The sequence below is a fragment of the Psammomys obesus genome, unplaced genomic scaffold (genome assembly GCF_907164565.1).
Source record: "Psammomys obesus unplaced genomic scaffold, mPsaObe1.curated_primary_1811, whole genome shotgun sequence".
Taxonomy (NCBI): domain Eukaryota; kingdom Metazoa; phylum Chordata; class Mammalia; order Rodentia; family Muridae; genus Psammomys; species Psammomys obesus.
The window spans coordinates 17,254,501-17,276,402 of NW_026596057.1; the positions used below are offsets into that span (position 1 = coordinate 17,254,501).

At 40.4% G+C, this 21,902-nt stretch overlaps 2 protein-coding genes across 3 annotated transcripts in view; one reads left to right on the forward strand and one right to left on the reverse strand.

Moving 5' to 3' along the window:
- Colgalt2 (collagen beta(1-O)galactosyltransferase 2) overlaps positions 1-738 on the reverse strand; it is a 45,498-nt gene extending 44,760 nt beyond the window's left edge. Inside the window, exon 1 of the mRNA XM_055624398.1 lies at positions 701-738. Coding sequence (XP_055480373.1) covers positions 701-738 — 38 coding nt within the window. The remainder of the gene's footprint in view (positions 1-700) is intronic.
- A 2,656-nt stretch (positions 739-3,394) lies between these two features.
- Tsen15 (tRNA splicing endonuclease subunit 15) lies at positions 3,395-20,757 on the forward strand. Of its 2 annotated transcripts, none has more exons than XM_055624687.1 (5): positions 3,395-3,578; positions 5,871-5,952; positions 6,249-6,384; positions 16,908-17,094; positions 17,717-20,757. In XM_055624687.1, the coding sequence occupies exons 1-4, from the start codon at positions 3,450-3,452 to the stop codon at positions 17,080-17,082; spliced, it is 522 nt and encodes a 173-aa protein (XP_055480662.1). In that variant the 5' UTR covers positions 3,395-3,449; the 3' UTR covers positions 17,083-17,094; positions 17,717-20,757. The 2 variants fall into 2 exon arrangements, with proteins under 2 accessions (XP_055480662.1, XP_055480665.1); XM_055624690.1 differs by having other exon boundaries at positions 16,908-17,049.
- The last annotated feature ends 1,145 nt before the right edge of the window (positions 20,758-21,902 follow it).

Sequence of the window (21,902 nt, forward strand, 5' to 3'; positions counted from 1 at the left end):
AAAAAAACCCACATCTTGTATTTTTGTTCTAAATATAAATGGCCCTTAAAATGTATTATATCCTGATTTTGTAAATGGAGGCTTAGATTACACTTTAAAATATATAAGAGCAATCAGAGACTTACATTTGGTTTATTCTAGATATTTTTGTTCTTATTGAAGATTCCCTCATATGTCTGTCCAGAGCCTGGGGTCCACTTCCCTTCTGGGCATCCAGGCACTGGATGTATGCAGGTACTGGATTTGAAGGAATGATGCTTAGCTATTTGGGTGGGGTCTGCAGGATCCTAGTCCAGAGGTAAAGGCCCAGAGGGGGAAAGCTTTCTCTGATACAGTTATGTTACAGCCCTTCAAATGACACAGCTCTCCTACTGATACAGCTTTTTTTTGTTGTTGTTTTTTGTTTTTTGTTTTTTGTTTTTGTTTGTTTTTGAGGAGCATGAGGCCTCTGCAAACCTTGGGGAAGTGGGTAGGGGTTTTCAGGTGAGTGCACATCATTGGCTGGGGCCCAGGAGCCAGAAATGCTTCATTTGCATGGAGAGAAATTCCAGGTACTAGGTTATGGGACTACTATTGCAAGGGTGGGAGTCCAGGGCTAAGAGTGCAGGGGCATGCAGGCACAGAACTGGGAGGGAGTGACCCTTACTCCTTCTGGTCTCAAGACTGAGATTGTGGGGGTTTGGACATGTCTCTACCTCACTCTGGCTGCATGCTGGTTTCCCTGATTGCACAGTCCATGTTCCCCACACTCGTATATATGCTCATGCCTATTGGTAGGAAACTATCATAGTAAATATTTCCAAATATTTTACTAGAAGAATTACTATCTTACCTATTCTTGAAACAAGGCAATGAGAAATCATATGTTTTGTGTGCAATACATAAATTACATATACACGTCTATGGATATAATCAAAGAGTTAATGAGTAAAAAGCTGACGTAAAATGCTCCATATTTTTAAACTTGGTGTTGTTATACATTGCTGTGTAAAAGCCCTTGTTTTTCTTCAATGCACTTTGCATCACGATTTAGTGTTGGCTTTTTCTCCTGAGACTAACTGAATTAATATATCTCTGCATAGATATTACTGATTTTTTTTTTTTTTTGTAGGAATAAAATGGTCTGGCCCAAATATCAACCTGGGAAATCACTGCTGCCAGGGCCAGGCTGCACAGAATGGGAGTACACATAATATTCAGGAGGGAATTGGATTCATTGCTACTTGCTTACCTAGCTCTTTTCTTCTAAGCCCTTCAGTACTCTAATCTAATGAATTATTGAAGCATTTACAAATGGAAAATTCCTACAGCCTATCAGAGCTGAAATGCTACCCTGATGTCTGGCAGATTTCACTCTATGCATGCCACAAGAGTCCTTCTGATTCTGCGCTTTAAATGACAGGCTTTCTGAGAGTCCTGAATCTTTCATGTTCATTCTTAGCCATTTCTAACCAACAAGACCTACTTTAAAGTCTTCATTTCTTAATCTGGCAGAAAAAAAAATTCCATTTTTGTTCAACTGTTAAATAGTGAAATTAAAAGCCAGAATCACTTTTCTGTGTGTGCATATATCATTATTTTTCTACAGAGTAGAATTTAATCTACATTTAAAAAGAGTTTCTAGTTCTTTCATTACTCTCTCTTTCTTCCCTCCACTCCTCTACCCACCCTTTACCCTTTAACTGTAAGGTAGAAAATCTTCCCTTGGAGATGTTTTTGTTTACATAGGATCTAATCTCCTTAGATCTCCTTCCTGAATTATAGGATCTCCCTTCTTAGATTAGCAACCAAAAGCTATTAAATCTTTGACTGATTTAAATCTTTAGAAGCCAAGGGAAGGGTTTACTCATTTCTAATCACTTGAATTAGTGTCAGTGTTTGGTGCTTCAGGCACCCTCCTAATTTTAGTACTATTTGCTTTTAGGGGGTTCAATAGCTATTTTGTGGAGATAAAAATAATGATTTCATATAGATCTTTGAAGGTGGAGTTTCCTTGTAGTTAGTTTTCTGATACCGTCAAGGTTTTCTCTTTTTCTTTCATTTTTCAACAGTTTGAAACAGCACAAACTCATACCTCTTTTATTGATATTTGTCATTTTTTATTAACAAATTTATTTCACTAAAACTGAAAAATTTGGTCATCATTTCTTCAATGTTTTCCACCCCATTCTCTTTATTCCATTAACATGTGGCAAATCTTCAAGGCTTTGTTCATTCTCTATGTGTTCATTTATTGTGACAGATTTTGATATATAGCCCAGGTTGAACTAGAACTCACTCAGTAGACTGGGCTGGCTTCAAAAATCACAGTCCTTCTGTTTCAGCCTCCTGAATATACTGGGGTTATAGCATTTACCACCATGCCTGGCACTTTGCACCCCCTTTCCCCCGCACTTGTAAAGATAAGGTGTCACTCCGTTGTTCATCTCTAGTGAGTTCTATTGCTTTACCTTCAACTGCACCTGCTCTTCTCCCATAATTCCATTACGGGATTGTCAAAAATCACCCACGGGGGGGGGGGAATCTTTATTTCTGAAATTACAATCTTGAGTTACAGGATACCCATTTGAATTTTTAAATTTTTCCCTTTGCTGAGATTTGACTCTTGAGATTTCCATCCATTGGAAATGTTTTCTTGTCCTTCATTGCTGATGGTTGTAATGGTCACATTAAAGTCTTGTCTGTTTCAACACAAGATTCTTAATCCACTGTGTCCTGGGTCACAAGTTCTATCTTGCCTGGTGCTTTTAATTTTGGAAGCCTTTTTAGTCTTGGTTAATATAGTGGCTTTTACCCCCTTGCTGCCTTTACTCCCTTTCTCTTCAGTCTGTCCTCATTACCCGGGGTGATTCTGTTAATACATACCAGAAACCTCCACTGCCTCCACACCCCACCTCTTTTAAACTCAGGGTAAATCCAAACTCGCTTGCTATGACCTACTCATCAGTCTTAAGGTTCCCATCTTTGGCTTTTAAGTCACAGGTTCATATTTGTTCTCAATACCCATTCAACATCTCATGTTTCTACTAATCTTGAAAGGTGAATTTGCTCTAAAACTAAGTTATTACTTTAAACTTCGACTGTAAGGCATTGGGCAGGTCCTTTTCCTGCACCCACGAGTTAAAGACCAGGATCTGAAGGCAAAGAGGACTTAAGAATCCTTCCTTTTTTGAGGAGAGAACACGGACTTAATGGGCTGAAGAACTTTAAACTTTATTAGTGCGCTTCCTCTACGACCTGCCCAGATTCGGTGGAAAGGGGTGGTGACGGGAACTCATCCGCGCAGGTGCCGGCTCCCCCCCGTGCCCCCCTCCCAGACCCCGTCAATGGGAGTGGCCAGACCAACTCTCCGCCTAGTGTGCGCGGCAGGAAGCGGAACTCTCGCGCGCTGGACTCGGCTTCTGGCCGGGCGGGCTTCGCGGCGCACCACGGTTCTCTGCGCGGGCGGCATGGAGGAGCGCGGCGGGTCCGAGCCCACCCCGGGCTGTAGCGGCCCTAGCCAGGGTCCCGTTCGCGGTGGCGACGGCGGCACCCACACGTGGGCTCCCGAGGACGCCTGGATAGGCACACACCCTAAGGTCAGGAGGCGCGAGGCCAGCAGGGCGCAGACAGGTCACCGCGCTCCCTCTCTGGTCCGCGTCTCAGCCTCGCGGTAGTTGGAGGAACCCGAGTGCGCGGCCGCCGGTGCTCACACAGTATCAATTTTGTTTGTTTATTTGAGTTATAGTGCGGACTAACACCAGTCCTATCACCCTGCCAAAGCCACGACAAATCCAGAGGCCGCTGATAAGCACTGCACTAGTAGCTGTTTTCCTAACTAGATAGTCCTGAGATGAACCGAGTCCATGGTTAACTGATCAGAAACAGCCGGCAGGCTACGACTGAGATCTAGGAGTCTGTAAATAATGTGTTTAGGCATAGTCACATGCCTTAGGCCCAAAGTGTGTGCATCTTGATTCTGTGTGGAAGCAGAGTCCGAGTTTTTTAGATTTCATAGAAAGCTTGGGTACTTGCACAGGGCAGAGAGCTGACATTGTATTTCCTGTACTGGCCTCACGGAAGAAAAGGATAGCCTTTTGCCTCTGCTTCGGAAAGTGGTGCCTTGTATCCACCCATAAAGCCACAAGCAGTCTGCTGATAATGAAGGCTGTATCTTGAGGGTACATTAATAAAATGGCAGCTTTCCCTTTTTGATAGTTATTAACTTGGATAAGCGTCTAAAAACAAACTAAAGGGAATATTTGCAATTACAAATCTGAAAAGACGAACTTTCCCCTCACTTTTTGAAGCTTGATGTTTCCTTACTCTTGCCCATCTTCTCCATAAACAATAGCTCGGAAATGTTACTAGTTTCTATAATAGCAGGGGTGGGACTTGGGGGAACAGAGAGACAGAGAAGACATGAACCTGGACTCCAGTTCAGACTTCCTGAGTTTGAAACTTGTTTCTCTTGATTACCAACTTTGATTTGCTTATACTTGATCTCATTGTGTCATTGTGCTTCAAATTTTTCGACTTATCTCAGTATATCACCAGTCTCTGTTTAAAAATAGGGAATAGTAGTACTTAACCTCATAGGGAAATTTTTATAAGGTATTTGACATATAAAAAGTACTATATAAGTATTAGTAACCTTTTAAAACTCCATCTGGGTATAGGTTGCCTTTAGACAGTTTTCTGACTTGCAGGGCTTTTTTTTTTTTTTCTCCCCGTAGAAGTTAATAGCTGTGTAGATCTACCACCAAAATTATGTCTGACCCAAAATCATGTCTCAGTACTGTTGTCAAACACTTTTTGGGCTTTGGGGCACCCAGAGCCTTTCTTTAGAAGCCACACTCACCACGCAGCCAGTGGGAGATGTTGACATCAGGTCTGCCCCAAGGCCCTGCAAATGTCTCATCCTGTGCATCGACTTTGTCTATACACCTGCCTCACTGTGTCTGGACACCCAGGGCTTTCCCGGCAGTAGTAGATTTCTGAGTTTTTCCTGTAACAGCCAGCGACCCTGGAAGAAGTAGTTCGCTTCTTTGAAACACTGTTAAATAACTCCCACTCAAGAGTGGGAGGGGTTAAGAATTTAGCATTTTTTTCTGTATGCAAATTAGATGCCAGAGCAATTGAGGTATTCCATAACAATCCAATGAAAATCTAAATTTCCTCTGCTCCTGGTGGATATGTTTCTTTCTAGACTCTTAAATAGGTATCTTATTCTTACTTTCCATGATCTCTCACTCTACTGTTACTCTTCTCCATACCCTAAAGTCCCGTAAGGCTTACTGTGCTTCCAGGAACATTCACCAGTCTATCCCTCTGACCTATTCTGTCACTGTTTTATAACATAGACTTTTTATAACTGTCATTTGCCTAACAGCTTTAAGTATAGCTAGTCCTCCATATATGGAGGATTTGCTAATTAATTTTGAATTGAAAACATTTGAAAAAAATTTTCCTCTACATTGTATACGTACAGACTTTTATTGTCATTATTCCTATACATTATATAGCACTTGGATTGTATTCTATAAGTAACCTATAGATGGTCTAAAGTATATGGTAAGATTGCACAGATTATATGCAAATATTCTTGCATTTTATATAAGGGACTTGAACATTCTTAGATTTTGTGATTCATAAGGGTGGTGTCTTAGATGCAGAAAGAGAGGCTGTATGGATATGTTTAACAATTGTAGGTTTTTTGTTTTAGGGACAGAGATAAAACCTTACATTCTTTTAACTTCTATTAACCCTGGAAGATAGTTTATGTACATATATGTATAATATATATGTGTACATTTAGTGGTTATTTGTTCAATAAAAGAAAATACTGAGCTATTTCATTTTCTCTTTAACAATTATGTTTTGATTTTCAGTACTTAGAAATGATGGAACTAGATATAGGAGATGCCACCCAAGTTTATATAGCATTCTTGGTTTACCTGGATCTCATGGAGAGTAAGTTGCTTATTTATATTGTTTTGTTACAGGGTTGTGGGGAGGTTGCAGAATTGTGTGTGTTATATATAGCATTGTCATATATAATAAGAAAACAGTTTTCAGTTACTATTTTGCCAGTTAATTTTACATTTCTGTATTCATTTACATTGGGAATTACTGGGTCGTGGAAAACATTAGAAGCAGAGAGAGGAGGTTATATTATTAGTGGCGTTGGCTCAGCTGAGTAATGGAAGTTTAGAATGCTTATCTTTTGTTTTCATTGAATGCATTTGCCCATCCTGATGCTCTTTTAGGTAAAAGTTGGCACGAAGTAAACTGTGTAGGGCTCCCAGAACTACAGCTCATCTGCCTCCTTGGCACTGAGATAGAAGGGGAAGGGCTACAGATGGTGGTGCCCATACCCATTTCTGCTTCAATCAGCCATAGCAAGTGAGTACTTTTATCTTCGTGCAGCAGATTCATTGTCTGTTAGACTGTTTGTGGGTTTGTTTGTTTTCACTTTTATAAGTTCTCTGCACGGTTTTGTCAATAACCTTCCATTGACAGTATTTTCCAGTTTTTAAGCCTACCCCTTACTGCTTTTAAGCTGTTTTAATGAGTAATGTCTTAATTTGAATATAATCATGTGTGCCATCCTGTCTTCTATAATCATCATCTTTGTTTCTGGCTTAAGATTTATTTCCTGCTTGAAATTCTAAGTAAAGGTCTGTTTTTAATTTTTAAAAGGTTACTAAGAAATTCAATGTTTAAAAAAAATGATACAGGAGGAAAAGGGCTTCCATTTTCATATGAATAACCACCTTTCGCCTTCATTTATAACAGTTAGTTCCATCATTTCCTCGTGTAGCACCTCTTATAATTCCCAGACTCCACACATGCAGTGAAACCATGTTGTGGTTTATTTTTATTTTTATTTTTTTTAGTTGGAAGATTATTGCTTTTATTTATTATTAGATTTGTTAAATTTGGTAGACAATATTTCTATCAGTTTCTTCTAGATTTTCTAATCTATTGGAATTTAGGTTTTCAAACAGGCCCTTACTGAACCTCTGAATTTTATTAGTATCTATCATAATATCATTCTTTCATCTCTAGATTTACTAATTCAGGCCTTCCCCATCTTTGTCTAATTTGATTAATTGTTTGTCTGTTTTATTTTTTTAAAGAATGAGCTCTTAATGTCATTGGTTCTTTGTATATTGTATATTATATCTTTTGTTTCTATTTCACTCACTGTGTATTTATTTTAGTATATGTCGGAGGTGCCAGATTAATATATCATCATGAAAGTAATATTCAAGTACCAAATGTTGACTTGGAAAAAAATTTTTTTTTTCTTTTTTCCTGTTTTGGTTATTATTGGGTAGGATTGAGGAAGAAGAAAAATTTCCCGTGTTCAAATACTTCATTGAATGTGTTTTGGAGACTGTGTCTGTATCCTTTATTACTAGGTAATGGAGTGCTAATGGAGTACAGACAAGCATTTAATCTGAGGACAGGAAAAGTCAACTGACAACATATTCAGGTCAAGCATCCTTTCTCAGCCTGTGTGTCACAACCCACATAGGAGTCACATATCAGATGTCCTGGATATTAGATATTTACATTATGATTCATACCACTAGCTAAGTGACAGTTACGAAGTAGCAACAAAATAATTTTATGGTTGGGGGTCACAACATGAGGAACTGTATTTAAGGGTCGCAGCACTAGGAAGGCTGAGAACTGCTGTGGTAGGGGAACTGCAAGTCACTGAGCAGCACTAGCACTGTCGGCCTAATGTGTCCAGTCAGAGTAGGTGCTTGGTAAGATTGCCTAAGAGAGGGAAGAGCCAAGTGAATGGCCAGGACTCAGGAGAGAGAAACAAGGCGGAAGGGTCTTCTAGTCGTGAAGGCCTTCACTGTTTTCGCTTTCCTGCAGTTGCGGATGTGTCTCTAATGAGCAGCCTTACAGGCAGCCCTTGTACTCAGGTTTGCGAGTTTTCCTGAGGCAGAAGCCTAGAGGCGGAGGACTGGGATGTACAGATTGGTACCCACCTGTTACTGCTGAGGTGTCTCTGAGGAGACTTGCTGTCAGTTTACACTTTAGCTGGCAATATAGGAGCAGAGATATGCTGTGTGTACCTGGCAAAGGCTAATTTAGGTTATAATAAATGGTTATTGTGGCTCTTACTGGCCTGCCACCCACCGGGAAGGCTGGGCTGGTGGGCCAGTGAGCTCCTGAGCCCTCCTGGCGTCTCTGCCTGACCAGTGCTGGGATCGCAGGCATGTGCTCTCATGCGTGTTCCTGTTGTTTTGTTTTTTTAGTGGGGATTTCGAGGATCAGACTTAGGCCCTCATGCTTGTGCACAAGCACTTGAGTGCCTAAGCTTTTCCTTCATTGAATTTTAAAAGGTCTTTTATTGTAAAATAAAATCAATACAGAAGACCTCATAGTTACAGATATGAGTTATTATAAAATACCCATTCCAACTCATATAACCATGAGCAAGGCCTTTTCAGGCCTCCACAGACCCCTTCCCAGTGTGTGGAATAGCTCTTTCCTTCTCACAGAAGCAGCCACCGTTCTTTCTTACAGTAACTGACCTACCAGTGCTGCTTTCCCCTTGGACTCCCACTCAAGAAGTGTTGGAATGTGAGTGAAAGACACTGACATGTCAACAAGAACACCCATGCTGTTTTAAGAATATCCTGCCTGGCCCTTATTGTTAGAAACAAATGATGTCACACACACGGAGCGCACGTGTTTCAAGCTGCTCTAAAGCTGCACTGGTAGCTCCTTAAGACTGCGCTTAATGCTGTGTCTAACACCACCATAGATAACATTTTATTAGTAGGGAAGTGGGAAGTACACTAAACCATAGAGCCAAAGGAACAAGTGGTCTGTTGGAGCGCAGTTTCATATACACCTACAGTGACAACTCTGGTGTACTTCAGAGTTTAGGAATCTGTAAAACTGGGCAGTGCTCTCACTAATTGTAGCTCATGTTGACTACAGTGCGGGTTACAGAATGTTCCCCTGGTGTAGACAAACAATCCTACTGGATCAGTTAGACCGTTTCAGTAGCTGCCTTGCTGTTTGAGTGTTGAGTGTCAAACCAGCAGATGTATTTCCATGGCTCAGTCTTTACTTTGCACTGTATTTTTGCTGATTTCTTAAAAAGTAACCGTTCTGCAGCTCTTAATACCAGGTCTTTATATCTGGGTACATTCCTCAGAATCTCTAGACTGTTTTTGCATCCATTTCCTACTTATTTTCACAGGTTTTGGACCTGGTGGCTTTGCTTTCACAGTTTCTGGCACTAGACAGATTCCATTATATTACTCAAATGTTCTCAAATGGCTGCAGGTTTATATAAGTATAGTTAAAATAGTGTGTCACATTTTTTAGTTTCAGAAGGTTGTGTGTGTATATCCTTCTGAAAATATTAGTTTAATTCTAATTACTGTTCTCTATTGGGAGGATAAAATTGGCAAAATGTTTCTAATTAGTAGGGATATGCTGATGTAGTATGAGTTGTCTATTTGCTGTTGTTTTTTTTTCCTTTCATTTAAAGTATTTTCTAGATAATTGTCTATGAAATTACAAATTAGCATGGTGTGTCCATATGGATGGTACCTCAGCTTTTGTTCTGCTGAAATGAATCTCAGGAATCTAAGGAGTCCATATAATACTTCGCTAAATGCCTATGGAGGCGAGTGCGTTTCCCCAGACAAAGCATTCCTATGAAGTAAGAGTCATAGATTTCTAGAGGTCACAGTGCTGATGGATTTAAAGATGAAGACTGTGGATATAGCTCAGTGGGTAAGAGTGCTTGCTATGCAAGCCTAAGTTCAAATCCCCAGCACCTACACAAAAAGCCAGATATGTATGCGCCTGTAATTCCAGTGTTGGGGTCAGAGATAGGCAGATCTTGAGAGCTTGCTGGCCAGACAGCCTAGCCAAAACAGTGAGGTTCTGTGAGGGAATCTACTCTAAAGGAATAAGGAAGAGAGAATAATTGAAGAAGACATTCCACATCCCTTCTGGCCCCTTCATGTGTACACCTATGCACCACACACATGCACATACGCACACAGTCAGATACACAGACAGGGAGCTAGACAACACACACACACACACACACACACACACACACACTAAAAAAGGTGAGACAACAGGGGAATTGCAAAAGTTCAAGGCCTATATTATGTTTTGCAATGCAGATTTTGAAAATGAGGTAAAATTTCTCTTTAGGTAGTGTCTCTGGATGAAAATTAAAACTAAGTGTTTTCCCATGATCAAATGTACTTACAGCTGTTAGAATACACATTCCTCCAAAGAAAAGCCACTCTGCTGTTGGTGTTTGTTGAGAATCACACTGAAGAGAGGACCGTAGTGTTTCCGGCATTTGGAATAGGGTTAGGACAGGTAATCGTAAAGGGGGACTATTTCGAGTACTTTACAGGAAGGCTCTGAATAAAAGAAGAGGGGGGAAAGGGGGCTTTCAATGTTTAACTAACAGTTTTTAGTTTCTTCCTGATAGAGCTCATATCCTTTTTCAGTTTCAATGGCAGATTAGTGTAGTGGTTCTCAGCCTGTGGGTTGTGACCCCTTGGGGGTCAAACTACTTTTTCACAGGGGTCACATATCAGATATCCTGCATACCAGATAATTTACATTACAGTTCATAATAGTGGCAATATTACAGTTATGAAGTAGCAATGAAAATAATTTAATGGTTGGGGTCACCACAACATGAGGAACTGTACTAAAAGGTAGCATGCTTAGGAAGGGTGAGAGCCACTGATTTAAGTGCCTTCAGTAAGATGGAGGGTGAAACGGGATTTATACCTGGCATAGCTAAGCCTTTCTGTAGTTAAATATGGCTAAAATAATCTGGGTAAAATTGATTTCTCATATGATTATAAAATTCACAAAGAATTATGGAGTGCTGTTTTCACATTCTATTAAGTCTCCTTTGTTGCAAAGATGGTGGTTATTTGTTCTTCCTAATAGCTATGCACGGCTGACTTTCAGACCTGCGAAAACTGTAACACTTTCTCAGTGTTACGGGGCAGTGGAAGTGAGGGTGCTGCCTCCCAGCTGCACAAATGGTAGAAGCATTCTCTGGGAGGGGCAAATTATTTCAGATGTCCTCTTTCTTGGCATGATTTCTTGTCACTCTGCAAATTAGGAAGCGGCTTCAACACTCCTGTCTGTCTTCCAGTTTACCTCTAGAAAGTGGAAAGCCTAAGACCTGTTGTCTTAGAGTAACGACACTCATTCGGCAAGATTCTTGTGTGATGAAAGAATATTGGAGCCACAGTTAGGATGCTTGTCTTGGTCTTCCTAATGCAGCTAATCTAGGCCTACCATCTCCTCTTTGCCACAGTGCTCTGAGGGATGTGTCTCCTTCTTCCTACGCTGAATTAAGGATATTGTAGTTCTTTTTTCCTTGTTACTCTTTTTTCTGCATAGCTTTTGAAGACCATCAGTAGCAGTTTTTCTTGAGAGACATGATTACTTCCACAAGTACTGTATCAGCTGTTAGTGTTGTCCCAGCAAGATAACACAGCAGTTTCCCACACAGTATAAACGAATAAATTATTTATTTATATGCCAGTTGCATTAATAGATTTTCAGGGAGAAGAAAAGCTGATATTTTAAAACACTGAGCTGTATAGGGAAAATCTAAATTTTATTTACTGTTCTTATGCTAAAATGATAACAGTGTTAAAATGTATATAATTATACTTTTAACCATTAAATACAGTGGTTATAAATAAGTATGAATCTAAGTATGGACTATTGAAAGGCAAAATAGGATGCTTTGGTTAGGGGAGAGGATAAGAAGGTAAATTTCAGATTACTCACAATTTTTCTCCTTTATATTGGCTTCCTGGGGTCAAGGGTACACAGTATCCTAGACCTTTTTTATGAGATGCTCAGAGTCCAAGTCTGAGAGGGGCAGATTATACTCAGTGTGATTTAATGTACTGAGAGAAGTGTCTAGCGTACTGCAGAAGACTATAGAGGGAGGAGACCTAAATCTCTATTGATGGCATAGGAAGGAGTGGGCAGTCTGGCTGGGACCATTCCCTGGAAGACAAGTCATTTGAAAGAAGCACATACACTGAGGTGGAGACGGAGGCTCCTAGCAGACGCCTAGTGTAGGCAAATCATTGAGCCTGAGAAAGCCTGAGGGTCATGACTGTTTTGTTGTGACTAGGTATGTAGTAATGGCAGAGGCCATGGCCACCTACAGCGGGTGAAGAGATCTCTGGTTTGTGTTCAAGTTCATATACACATGTGGGTGGGGCAAGGGAGAGATGTGCACAGGAGATGAGAATGAGTGGAGGGTTGGGGAGGAGAAGAGAGGAGAAACAAAGAATGATTAAAAGTACTCTACCGAGGAAGCAATTCTGGAGAAGCCACCTGTTTAGGATGGAGGGAGAAAGGAATTTGATAGTCAGGAATTCATAGGTAAGAGAAAGCCAGAGCAGGAGTTTTGCCACCTCAAAGTCTTTAGAAAACAGCAGTAGGTCCTGAAACAGAAAGTGAGTCAGAACACCAGAATGGTGCACATTTCTAGCCTGGAGCATGTAATCAGCAGTTAGTGCAAGAGTGTCCTTGGAGCTTGAGAATGTGTGGTAGCCCCTTCACTTTCACTTCTTTACCTCTGCTGAACCTTTTCAGGTTTCTGGCCTCAAAGTATTGCAAGGCTCTGGGGCTTAGAGTCCATCTCTTTATGTTCCCCAACAGCCCCCTCTGTCCATGGTTGAATGTCATCAATATGCTGATGACTCTACAGTTTATATCTCTGTATTTCCACTTCAACCTGCACTATGAACTTCAGACAAATATATAAAACCCTTTACTTGACTCATCTACCGTGATCTAAAAGGTTTCAAAAAAGGACTTCTGATTTGCCCTACATTTGCTCCTTCTGTGATTTCTCCAGGTCAGTAAATAGCAACGTTGTTCATTCTGAAGCTCAAGCTCAAACACACACACACACACACACACACACACACACACACGAGAGAGAGAGAGAGACAGAGACAGAGGGTGACAGGCAGAGAGAATATATATATATATATATATATATATATATATATATGGAAAGATATATATTATTATGATATATATATATTATTATGGTCCCTGCCGCAGCTTCCTCACTGTGGCTTGAGCTATCATCTCACCTTCTAGACTTACTGAGGTGAGACATTATTAAACTTGGCACATTAATTGATACTCAGCATATCCTGTGTTTGGTATTATTTGTTTACTTACTATCTACCTCTCACCACAAGAAAGTGGATTCCATGGAAGCAGAGACTTTATTCATTGCTTTATCCCAGTGCCTAGCCTGGTGTATGGCACACACAACTCAGTATTTGTTGGGTGACTAAGTTCTGAGGAGAGACTTGAGAGGAAATACACTGAAGAATGTAAGGATGTGTGTTAACCATGTATCTTTCCAGAAGTTTATCAGAGAGAGAGAATGAATAGGCATGGACACTCATTCATTTGCAGAATCTCACCATTTCCGTCTTTCTGCTGTAACTGCAGTGCCCATCCGAGAAAGGTCACCAGTCTGACAAGATAATCTGATGATACCTTCCTGTCTCCTTACCTTTTACTGCATTCTTTTTCACACGTATGCATCCTGCCCTTTCACCCTCTGTCTCCATGTGGTGTTTTACAAAATAAAAGGTTGGGTGAACCGAATTTCTTTACATCACTTCTATTCATTATTAGTTATTTGATTTATTTTTTTCTCAAGACAGGATCTTACTCTATAGCCCAGGCTACCTTGGTATTCACGTTGTAGCTCATGCTGGCCAGATGATGATCATTCTGCCTTAGTCTCCTGAGTGCTGGGGTTGTAGACATGCACTACCACATGCGCTGAGATTTAGCACATAAATAACATATTTCATTCTTGAATTGTGACTGTGTACTTTAAAAATACTCCTTTCTAAAAGCATGGCTTTTATTATAAGTTTATTTAGTGGCCACTTATTTGCGGCCTGGAGTCTAGTAGTTGATAAAATGACTTGTACTGTTTGGCCTCCTGTGTGATCAGGACACATGTCCTCATGTGGCCTCTGTTGGGATCTGATTCTTGCTGATGAAACTTCGTTCAAGTGGCACATTTTTATCTTACTCTAAGACAAAAAGTAAGTTTATATGACCCCTCCCCCGTCTCTCTTTTAAAGCAAAATGAAATGACTTCCCAATGAGGTGAGTAGCCACACAGGCACTTAATTCTTGAGCAGATCCCCTGAGACTTCAGCTGCCTTGTTTTTAAACTGGGAAGTTTTGGCTTGATTCCCAAGGAGGTGGCTTGTTCTCCCTGGAACTTTCTTCAGGACTGAGCCTATGGAAGAACACACCTTTCTTGGTGCCTCTGGGTCCAAGTGAATTTTGAGCTGTTCCAGAGCTTCATTAATGGATGTCATTCCATTTTAGCACAGTGAGGCTGATGAAGAAACCAGTGCCTTTTACAGGTAGACACACAGCATATTTCTACTTGGCTACCGAGGAAAATAAAAGGAGACACTTCTGTGGATCAAAATTAATGTGATTTTTAATTTATGGTACACTTTATTTCAACATTTTTAGTTAAGAGTAATATTTTCCTTACTGCAAATCTCTAAAGACTCCATAGTCTCTGTTTTAGGATCATTAGAGAAAAATCAAATTCAGAATTTGTAAAAAAGACTTAAATAACTTGGCCTAGGGAGATGAACCAAATAGTGTTGATTTTGTCTTTGACTTAGACTAATTGTTGAGTTGGTTATATTAAGGTATTGAAAACAGACTTCTTTTTCAGCATTCAGCGGTCATCTGTGAAGAATTATCAAAAAGAAAAGTATACCATCAGCATTATACTCATGTGATCAGCAGCTGTAATTATTATTAACATAGCCTTTTCTTTAGTTGAGATTTTCTCCCTGAGATTTCACTAGTGGAAGAGACATCCTTCTTGTTAATCTACAGAGCATGTTCACATGTAGGGCTCTGTGGTTTCTAAGTAAGGGTTCACAGTTTTTGAAAATGAAGTAAGTTATTCTTCAGTGTGTCTTAACAGTCATGTGTGATTTTTAGAGTAGAACCTCAGAGCCTCTGTTGTTATCCATAGTTTTTTTTTAATAGACTAAGGTACATGGCTCGTTGGCTGAAGTATTTTTATGAGCTTATACAGTATACATACTATAAAGGAAACAAAGAATAAAGTCTTGACTAGAAAGATGGTGGCTTTATATTAAACATGTGTTCAAAGTAGACAAGAAACAGTTTTGAACAAGAAACTTTCTAAGATTGCCCAAATATAGTGAAGTAGTAACAAGGTACCATTTTCTCTTCTGTTCTTGTGAAGATGCTGTGGTAATTTTCCCACACACACCAAGTGGGATAAACAGAGCTCAGAGATGGGAACTTCCATTTAATTGGGGCAGTAATTTCCCTCAGCTCTGAAAACAAAACCTCCTTTACAACTCTGAGTTAATTCTCTAACCTTAGGTGTTTTGGGTAAGCCTCAAAATGTTCTGCTGTTTAGGGTTCTAAAAACAAATATCAATTGAGAATGAAAGAACAGTAGTGCCTGAAGTGGAAATTTCTGTCCTCATGTCTAGTGTGAAATACAAAATTCCCATACAGTTCACCTCTTTATTTTAGGAGAAAGCACACATATCACATGTGTGTGCATGCACACACATGCACATACACAGCATACATATATACACACAGGCATGTGTGTGCACCTACTTTTAATTTAAACAACAATAACATATTTAAAAAGAAATTATATAAAGCTGTCTTTAAGTTTTCTAAGTGTGTTGTTTGTTTGTTTGTTCTTGTCTGTCCTGTTCTCATCACTGTCTACCAGTTAGGGATACTTAAGGAAAATTACTTTCTGGTGGTCCATTCCAGGCTTTATGCACATTTACTAGGTGTTATATGTGTTGCATTCTAGGAAAGAAGCAATATAAGGGGCTAGAAAGATGGCTCAGTTGTTAAGAGCAATGCTACTTTTGCAGAAGTCTCTGATTTTGTTCCTAGCACCCATTTGGCAGCTGGCCAGTTACTGTAGTTCCAGAGAACCCAACATCCCCTTCTGGACTCTGTGGGTACCTCACACACACGGTGAATAAGCATATTCTGCAAGCAGAATACTCACACAAATAATGTTTTAAAATAGTATGTTTGACAGTTTAAGCAAAAAGTATAAGGGGAGAATGTAATTAATTTTTGGGCAAGAAAATGATACCAGACGATAATGTGAAAAAATGAATATCAGAAATCTCAATGTTATATAAAAGACTGTAATGTGCTTCCCCCTATTAACTTGAGGGGAAAAAAAAAACAAAAAACAAACCTCACGACAGTAGAATAGTTAGGCCAATGGGTGTCCAATGGGGGGAGCGATGTATTTAAAGGTTGTACTTGAAAGCCCTATATAAAAACAAGGGAGCATGCTTATTACAGTCTGTTCATTATTTTTCAGGTATTTTGAGACAGGGTCTCACTGTGTAAGCCTTGGCTGGCCTATAGCTCTGTGTGAACCTTCTGTTGCTCTCCTGCCTCTGCCTCCGAGGTGGGGAGTACAGTTTGTTCCACCCCATCAACCCTACAACCTAGTTCAAATAATAGACCTGGGTGTCACTTTGTTCCACTCAGTTACCAAGCTCGGAAACTGAAAATTTTACATTGATGGTCCTTAGCCAGTTAGGTGGACCAAACACTCTTAGTGTTGTAGTTTGTGGGTTTTTATACAATTAACTCAGAGAGAGAGAGAAGGACAGTGAGTAGGCCTTTCCTAGGGCGTTCTGTGAGAGAAGACAGCTTCAGATGTTTACATTTAAGCCTATAGACAACTGCTTTTCCTTAAGACTTTATACTGTTTAATCTTATTAATTGTGTGACTGTGAGTCTCAAACATCCCTTGTCATTATTTTCAGGATAAGGGAACTCTTGAAGGCGTCTAGGAAGTTGCAAGGTGACCCGGAACTGCCGATGTTTTTTACTTTGGCCATAGTGGAGTCAGATTCTACAATTGTCTACTATAAACTTACTGATGGATTTATGCTGCCCGACCCTCAGGTCAGTTTTGAAGTAACTGACAGGAAACAGTGATGGGAGACAAAGGTATGGCCTGACCGTAAGTGTGGATCAGTCAGTTGGCTTCCACTTTCTTTGCCATGTGAGAAACTCAAGGCAAAAAAAGACCAAAACTAGCTCTGACTTGTGCCAAGAAAACTAGAAAACTAGCTCTTTCTTATGCATATTCCCAGCTGTTTTTGAAGAAATCATTTGATTCTCCTGTTCTATGGAGAATTTCATATTTTTTCAGAGCATCTTATGAAATCATCGTGCCTCTAAGTGAGTACCTGAAGTGAAATGCAAAGGCCAAGAGTCTTTCAATCAAAACACTTAGAGAATACTAATTTGGCTGGGCATGGTGGTACACGCCTTTAATCCCAGCACTTGGGGAGGCAGAAGCAGGGGGATCTCTGTGAGTTCAGGGCTAGCCTGGTCTACAAAGGGAGATCAGGACAGCCAAGGCTACACAGAGAAACCCTGTCTCAAAAAACCAGAAAAGGAAAATACTAAGTAGTTTAGTTGATATTCTCTGAGTAACATTTTAATACATGTCTGACCTATGCTTTCTACAGCCTAATTGGGATAGTTACATTAAATGCCTTTATAATTTTATTCTTATAAATGTTCTCTGTTAAGTGCATTCTGATGTTCTTCCTTTGTGTTGCAGAATATTTCTCTTAGGAGATAACAGCTGTCCTTCCTGGTGCTGATTCTATTCCTGAAAGATTGGATTTGAGGTCCATCTGCCTGCTTCGTCTTTTATCTCAGAGGTAGTCAGGGTTGACTCAGCAAGTCCCAACCTATAAGCTTTTTTTTAAGAATAAAGCCTTCTCAGTTGGAAATGTATATTGGTTGCAAATATAGAGTATTTAGCCTAGAACTTTCTAATCAGAGACAGTGTATTTCCATGTAGGTTTTCAGAGTGGGGGAAACTATATGTGCCTCTGCCATCTCACATCTGTATCAGTAGACAGGTATCCGTGAATGGTACAGAGGAACTGCTACTGAAGAAATTGACACAAGAGCATTGGAACGTGGTCATGGACGACACACCAACCTATAAAAGTAGACAGTCGAGATACCAGTTGTGATTATAGTAGGAAGACATGGCAGTAAATGAGTGACTTTGCCTCTTCTAGACATTTCATTTGTTATTTGTATTTCTTTTATAATGTTTTAAAATTTAAAAAATCTTGAAATCTGTAGTAATTGTCCATTATTGCATGCTGAAAGTAGCAAGTTGTAACAGCACTTTTATGATCTTAAATTTTTATGGGCCAGTGAATTGGGTGTAGACTTGTCAGCTGCAGTCTCAGCTGAGGTGCCACCAAGATGGGCTCCCTCACTCCCTTTTCAGCAGCTTCCTTCACCTCATGATGCTTCCCATCTCTTAAGGTGGTAGAGGCCTTACTCTGTGCCTTGCCACGTGGGCTGTCCCAGCACAACCATTGCTTTCTCAAAGCCAACACGAGATTCAGCAGGATGGGCTTACTGTCTTGTGTAATTGAGTCTCCCAGCGCTTCTGCCTTGTTCCTCAGTTAGAAGCAAGTCACAGTTTCTACCTACTCTAGATCTCATGGCTGATTAGGAAGCAACAGTGACAGGAATGGGAAAAATGACAAAATCCAGGAATAATGTGACAAACTATTACAGGTTTTTCTTGGTCTGTGCTTGATCTATGCTCCGTTGACCATTCCTGAGTTCCACTCTTTGTTTGTTTATTTTGGTTTGTTTTCAAGACAGTGTTTCTCTGTGTAGCCTTGGCCCTCCTGGAACTCACTCTGTAGACCAGGCTGGAATCAAAGTCAGAGATCCACCTGCTTCTTTCTCCCTGAGTGCTGGAATCACAGGCATATGCACCACCACCGCCTGGCGAATTCCACTTTTCTCAATGAAACATTTTCACAGCTTGGGTTTGCCTTTGCTTGCCTCCAGAAGGCTTGAAGAATATGTTTCTTTGACTTCAGTGTGGTAGTTCAGATCCAAGAATCCTAATATATGAATTCTCACCTTCATTCTTGCTGTGTCACATTGGGCTATGCAATGTTTAGTAAGGAATTCTTTCATTGTGGTGCTAGAGAAATGTACATTTTCAGACAGAAATGTGAAGCTTCACAAATGTCTGCCCACTGAGTCAGATCTAGGTAAGGAAACTGAAATGGTTTTCAAGTCTTGGGCCGGCATGCAGTTTCGCTGTGTGGTTTGGGATGTTGACTCCACTTCAGAATGTTCCAGGTGGCTTCAAGCTGTGCTGCCAGAGCCAGCTAGTTACCTGCTCATGTGAACAAAGATCCCGCACAGCTCGAAGGGAGATAACCCAGCCAGTGTCTCATGTTAGTGAAAACACTAGGTGAAGTAGCCCGTTCTATTAAGTAACTTTGTAATTGAGTTTACATTCCTTTTTCCTGTTAGACCAAGACTCCTTAAGAACAGAACAGGAAACCAAGTCTTAAAAACACAGCTCTGTCCCAATCCCCACAGTAACTGGCCAACAAAGCATGTACCTTAGATGTGAGCCTTAGTAGCTCTTGCTTTTTGGCAGCAAATTTAAACAGTCTGCATGGACACCAGAGGGTGCTATAGCCTAAGCACATTCCACACTGCAGCCTCAGTAAAATAGATGGTTTTTCTTGAGAAGTGCCCTTGAATTTCTTCAATCTGTGGGAAGTAGTATAAATAAAAATACAAATAAGTCTTATGTGCCCACTCACCCTCTTTCTGACAGGACTTTAAAATTACACTCTCCCCGCATTAAATATGTGACTTGAGTCAGGCTTTGCTTAAAATGTAAAGCTATATTTAAAGCCTTTTGGGGGAAGGGGTGAGTGGGAGAGACATTTTTTTTCTAGACTTTTTTTTTTTTTTCAGATCCATATGCATTTCATTTTTGCTTGCAAAGCCTGATTTAATCATTCAGGGAGTTTCTGGATCAGCTACCTAGCAAGAGGCCTCATCTTTAAAGCATACGCTGTACCTGTAGTAAAAGACATGAATTGCTGCTGTAATCTATTTAAGCTTGCTTCCTTCCTTTCCAGCTGGAAGGACAGGAAAGGCTTTGTGGGATTTCTCTCTGACTGCTCTGTTTTAGAGTCCCTGGTTGATGTGCCCTCTGCTGGGAAGGCCCAGGACAGTATGAAGTCAGCAAAACCCAGTGGCTCTTGAGTGATTTCTTTTGTTCTGTCTGGGCCTCTTTAGAAGACTCTCCATACCATAGACCTGCCGTAGAGAGCATGTTCACAGAGACGCCTTAGAATTCACAGATTCCAGTAGGCGAGCAAGCACTTAGGAAGTTCATGTAATCTGTATTTGTTGGCTGAAATGTCTTTACAATTTATAAGCCTGGAACCAAACAACTTAAAGCTTTGTTCAAGATTTCGTCTCTTGTTCAGAGCATTTCTGCTGAATTCCTCTGTGAGGTCACTTTTTCCATTGCTGCCCAGCAGGAAGCCTTTTCCCGACTGCTGGGCGCTCTTTGCAAGGCATATAGCGCTTCTGTCAGTAGTGGATTAGGTGCCAGCTCCATTGTATCTTGACTGTTTACAGAATAATGTGCTATCCTTTGGGCTACTTCTCATATACTTGCCCTTCTTTCAGGCCAATAACTATGCTGTGTCTTACCACCGGCCCCTCCCGGCAGTGTAATCCACTTAATGGCCTTTGAAATAACAACTGTATGTGCTCACAAATGAATAAAAGATGGAAAGATCATATGTCCTAATGTATTATTTGATGATTCTGGGAAACTTTCCATCAAATTAATGAAAAAAAAAATCTAAAGACTGCTGTTTGTTTAGGAATACCTAGTAGAGATAATATTTTTGTTAAAATGCATCCATTTATTAATTTTTAAAATGTTAGCTAATGTCTTCATCACTAAGTTACTGTAGGCCAGGTACTGTAGAAGTAGGAATTGGTTTTTGTATAGCTGTAGAGTCTGGAGTTTCTGATCATGGTTTGTGATCAGTTGATTTGGCTCAGGGTTCTTTTCCTGGTTTGTGTGTCTCTACCTTCCAGCTTGGTCTCTCATGGCCCTCCCCTGCTTCACACAGAGAAAATGCCCTGGGGTCTCTCCCTAGTCTTGCAAGGGCACAGCCTTGTTATTGGGGCCCCACCCTCATAACCGCACACCGCATTAATACCTCCCTAAAGCTCTACCCATCTCTAAATCCAGACACTCTAGGGCCTCAGCATGTACATGTGGGATGAAGAGATAGATTATAGTCCATAGCAACTGTTTCTTACATGTGCTTAGTGTGGACACAGTGGTGGACGAGACGTGACCCCTGCTCTCAAGAAACTCGGAGCCAATTACAGGTCTCATTCCAGACTCCAGAAGAATGCTGGCGCTGTGAACTAAAGAGTGCTTGTCACACGGTCTATAAAGCATGTGCTTGTGTATTAATGCAGGTTATTAACGGGGGTGGGGCTCAACAGCTTCTGATAAAAGTTTTCAAACACTCATTGTATACATACTGGTTTTTCTCAAAAACGTACATTAGAAGAGATACAAACAAAAATCCGATTGAGCATTTCTCAGGAGTTTATTGTCTGCCAAAAAAGGAGAAAAATCTATGTATGAAGTAAACTGAAAGCACTACAAGGAAGGGTGTTGCAAGATATTTGATCGCACTGTGAACCCCAAGATTGTATTGTTTACTGGAAAACCCTGTTTGTAGTTTTGGTGTGGCTCAGCTCTAGCACACACCTTTAATGCAAGAGCTTTCTGGTTATTGTAAACAGGATTGAATAAAGTCAACCATAGGTCAAGAGGTGGAGCAAACAACCAGTTGACAGAGTAAACATGGGAAAAAAAAAACCAGGAAGTCAGGAGGATAGAGAAACATAAGGTAGTA

Bases quoted from the DNA above. Each gene is read 5' to 3' on its own strand.
- Tsen15 (XM_055624687.1), top strand. From the start codon at position 3,450: ATGGAGGAGCGCGGCGGGTCCGAGCCCACCCCGGGCTGTAGCGGCCCT. The intron at 5,953-6,248 runs GTAAGTTGCTTA...ATGCTCTTTTAG, and splicing joins TTACCTGGATCTCATGGAGA to GTAAAAGTTGGCACGAAGTA. The intron at 6,385-16,907 runs GTGAGTACTTTT...CATTATTTTCAG, and splicing joins GCTTCAATCAGCCATAGCAA to GATAAGGGAACTCTTGAAGG.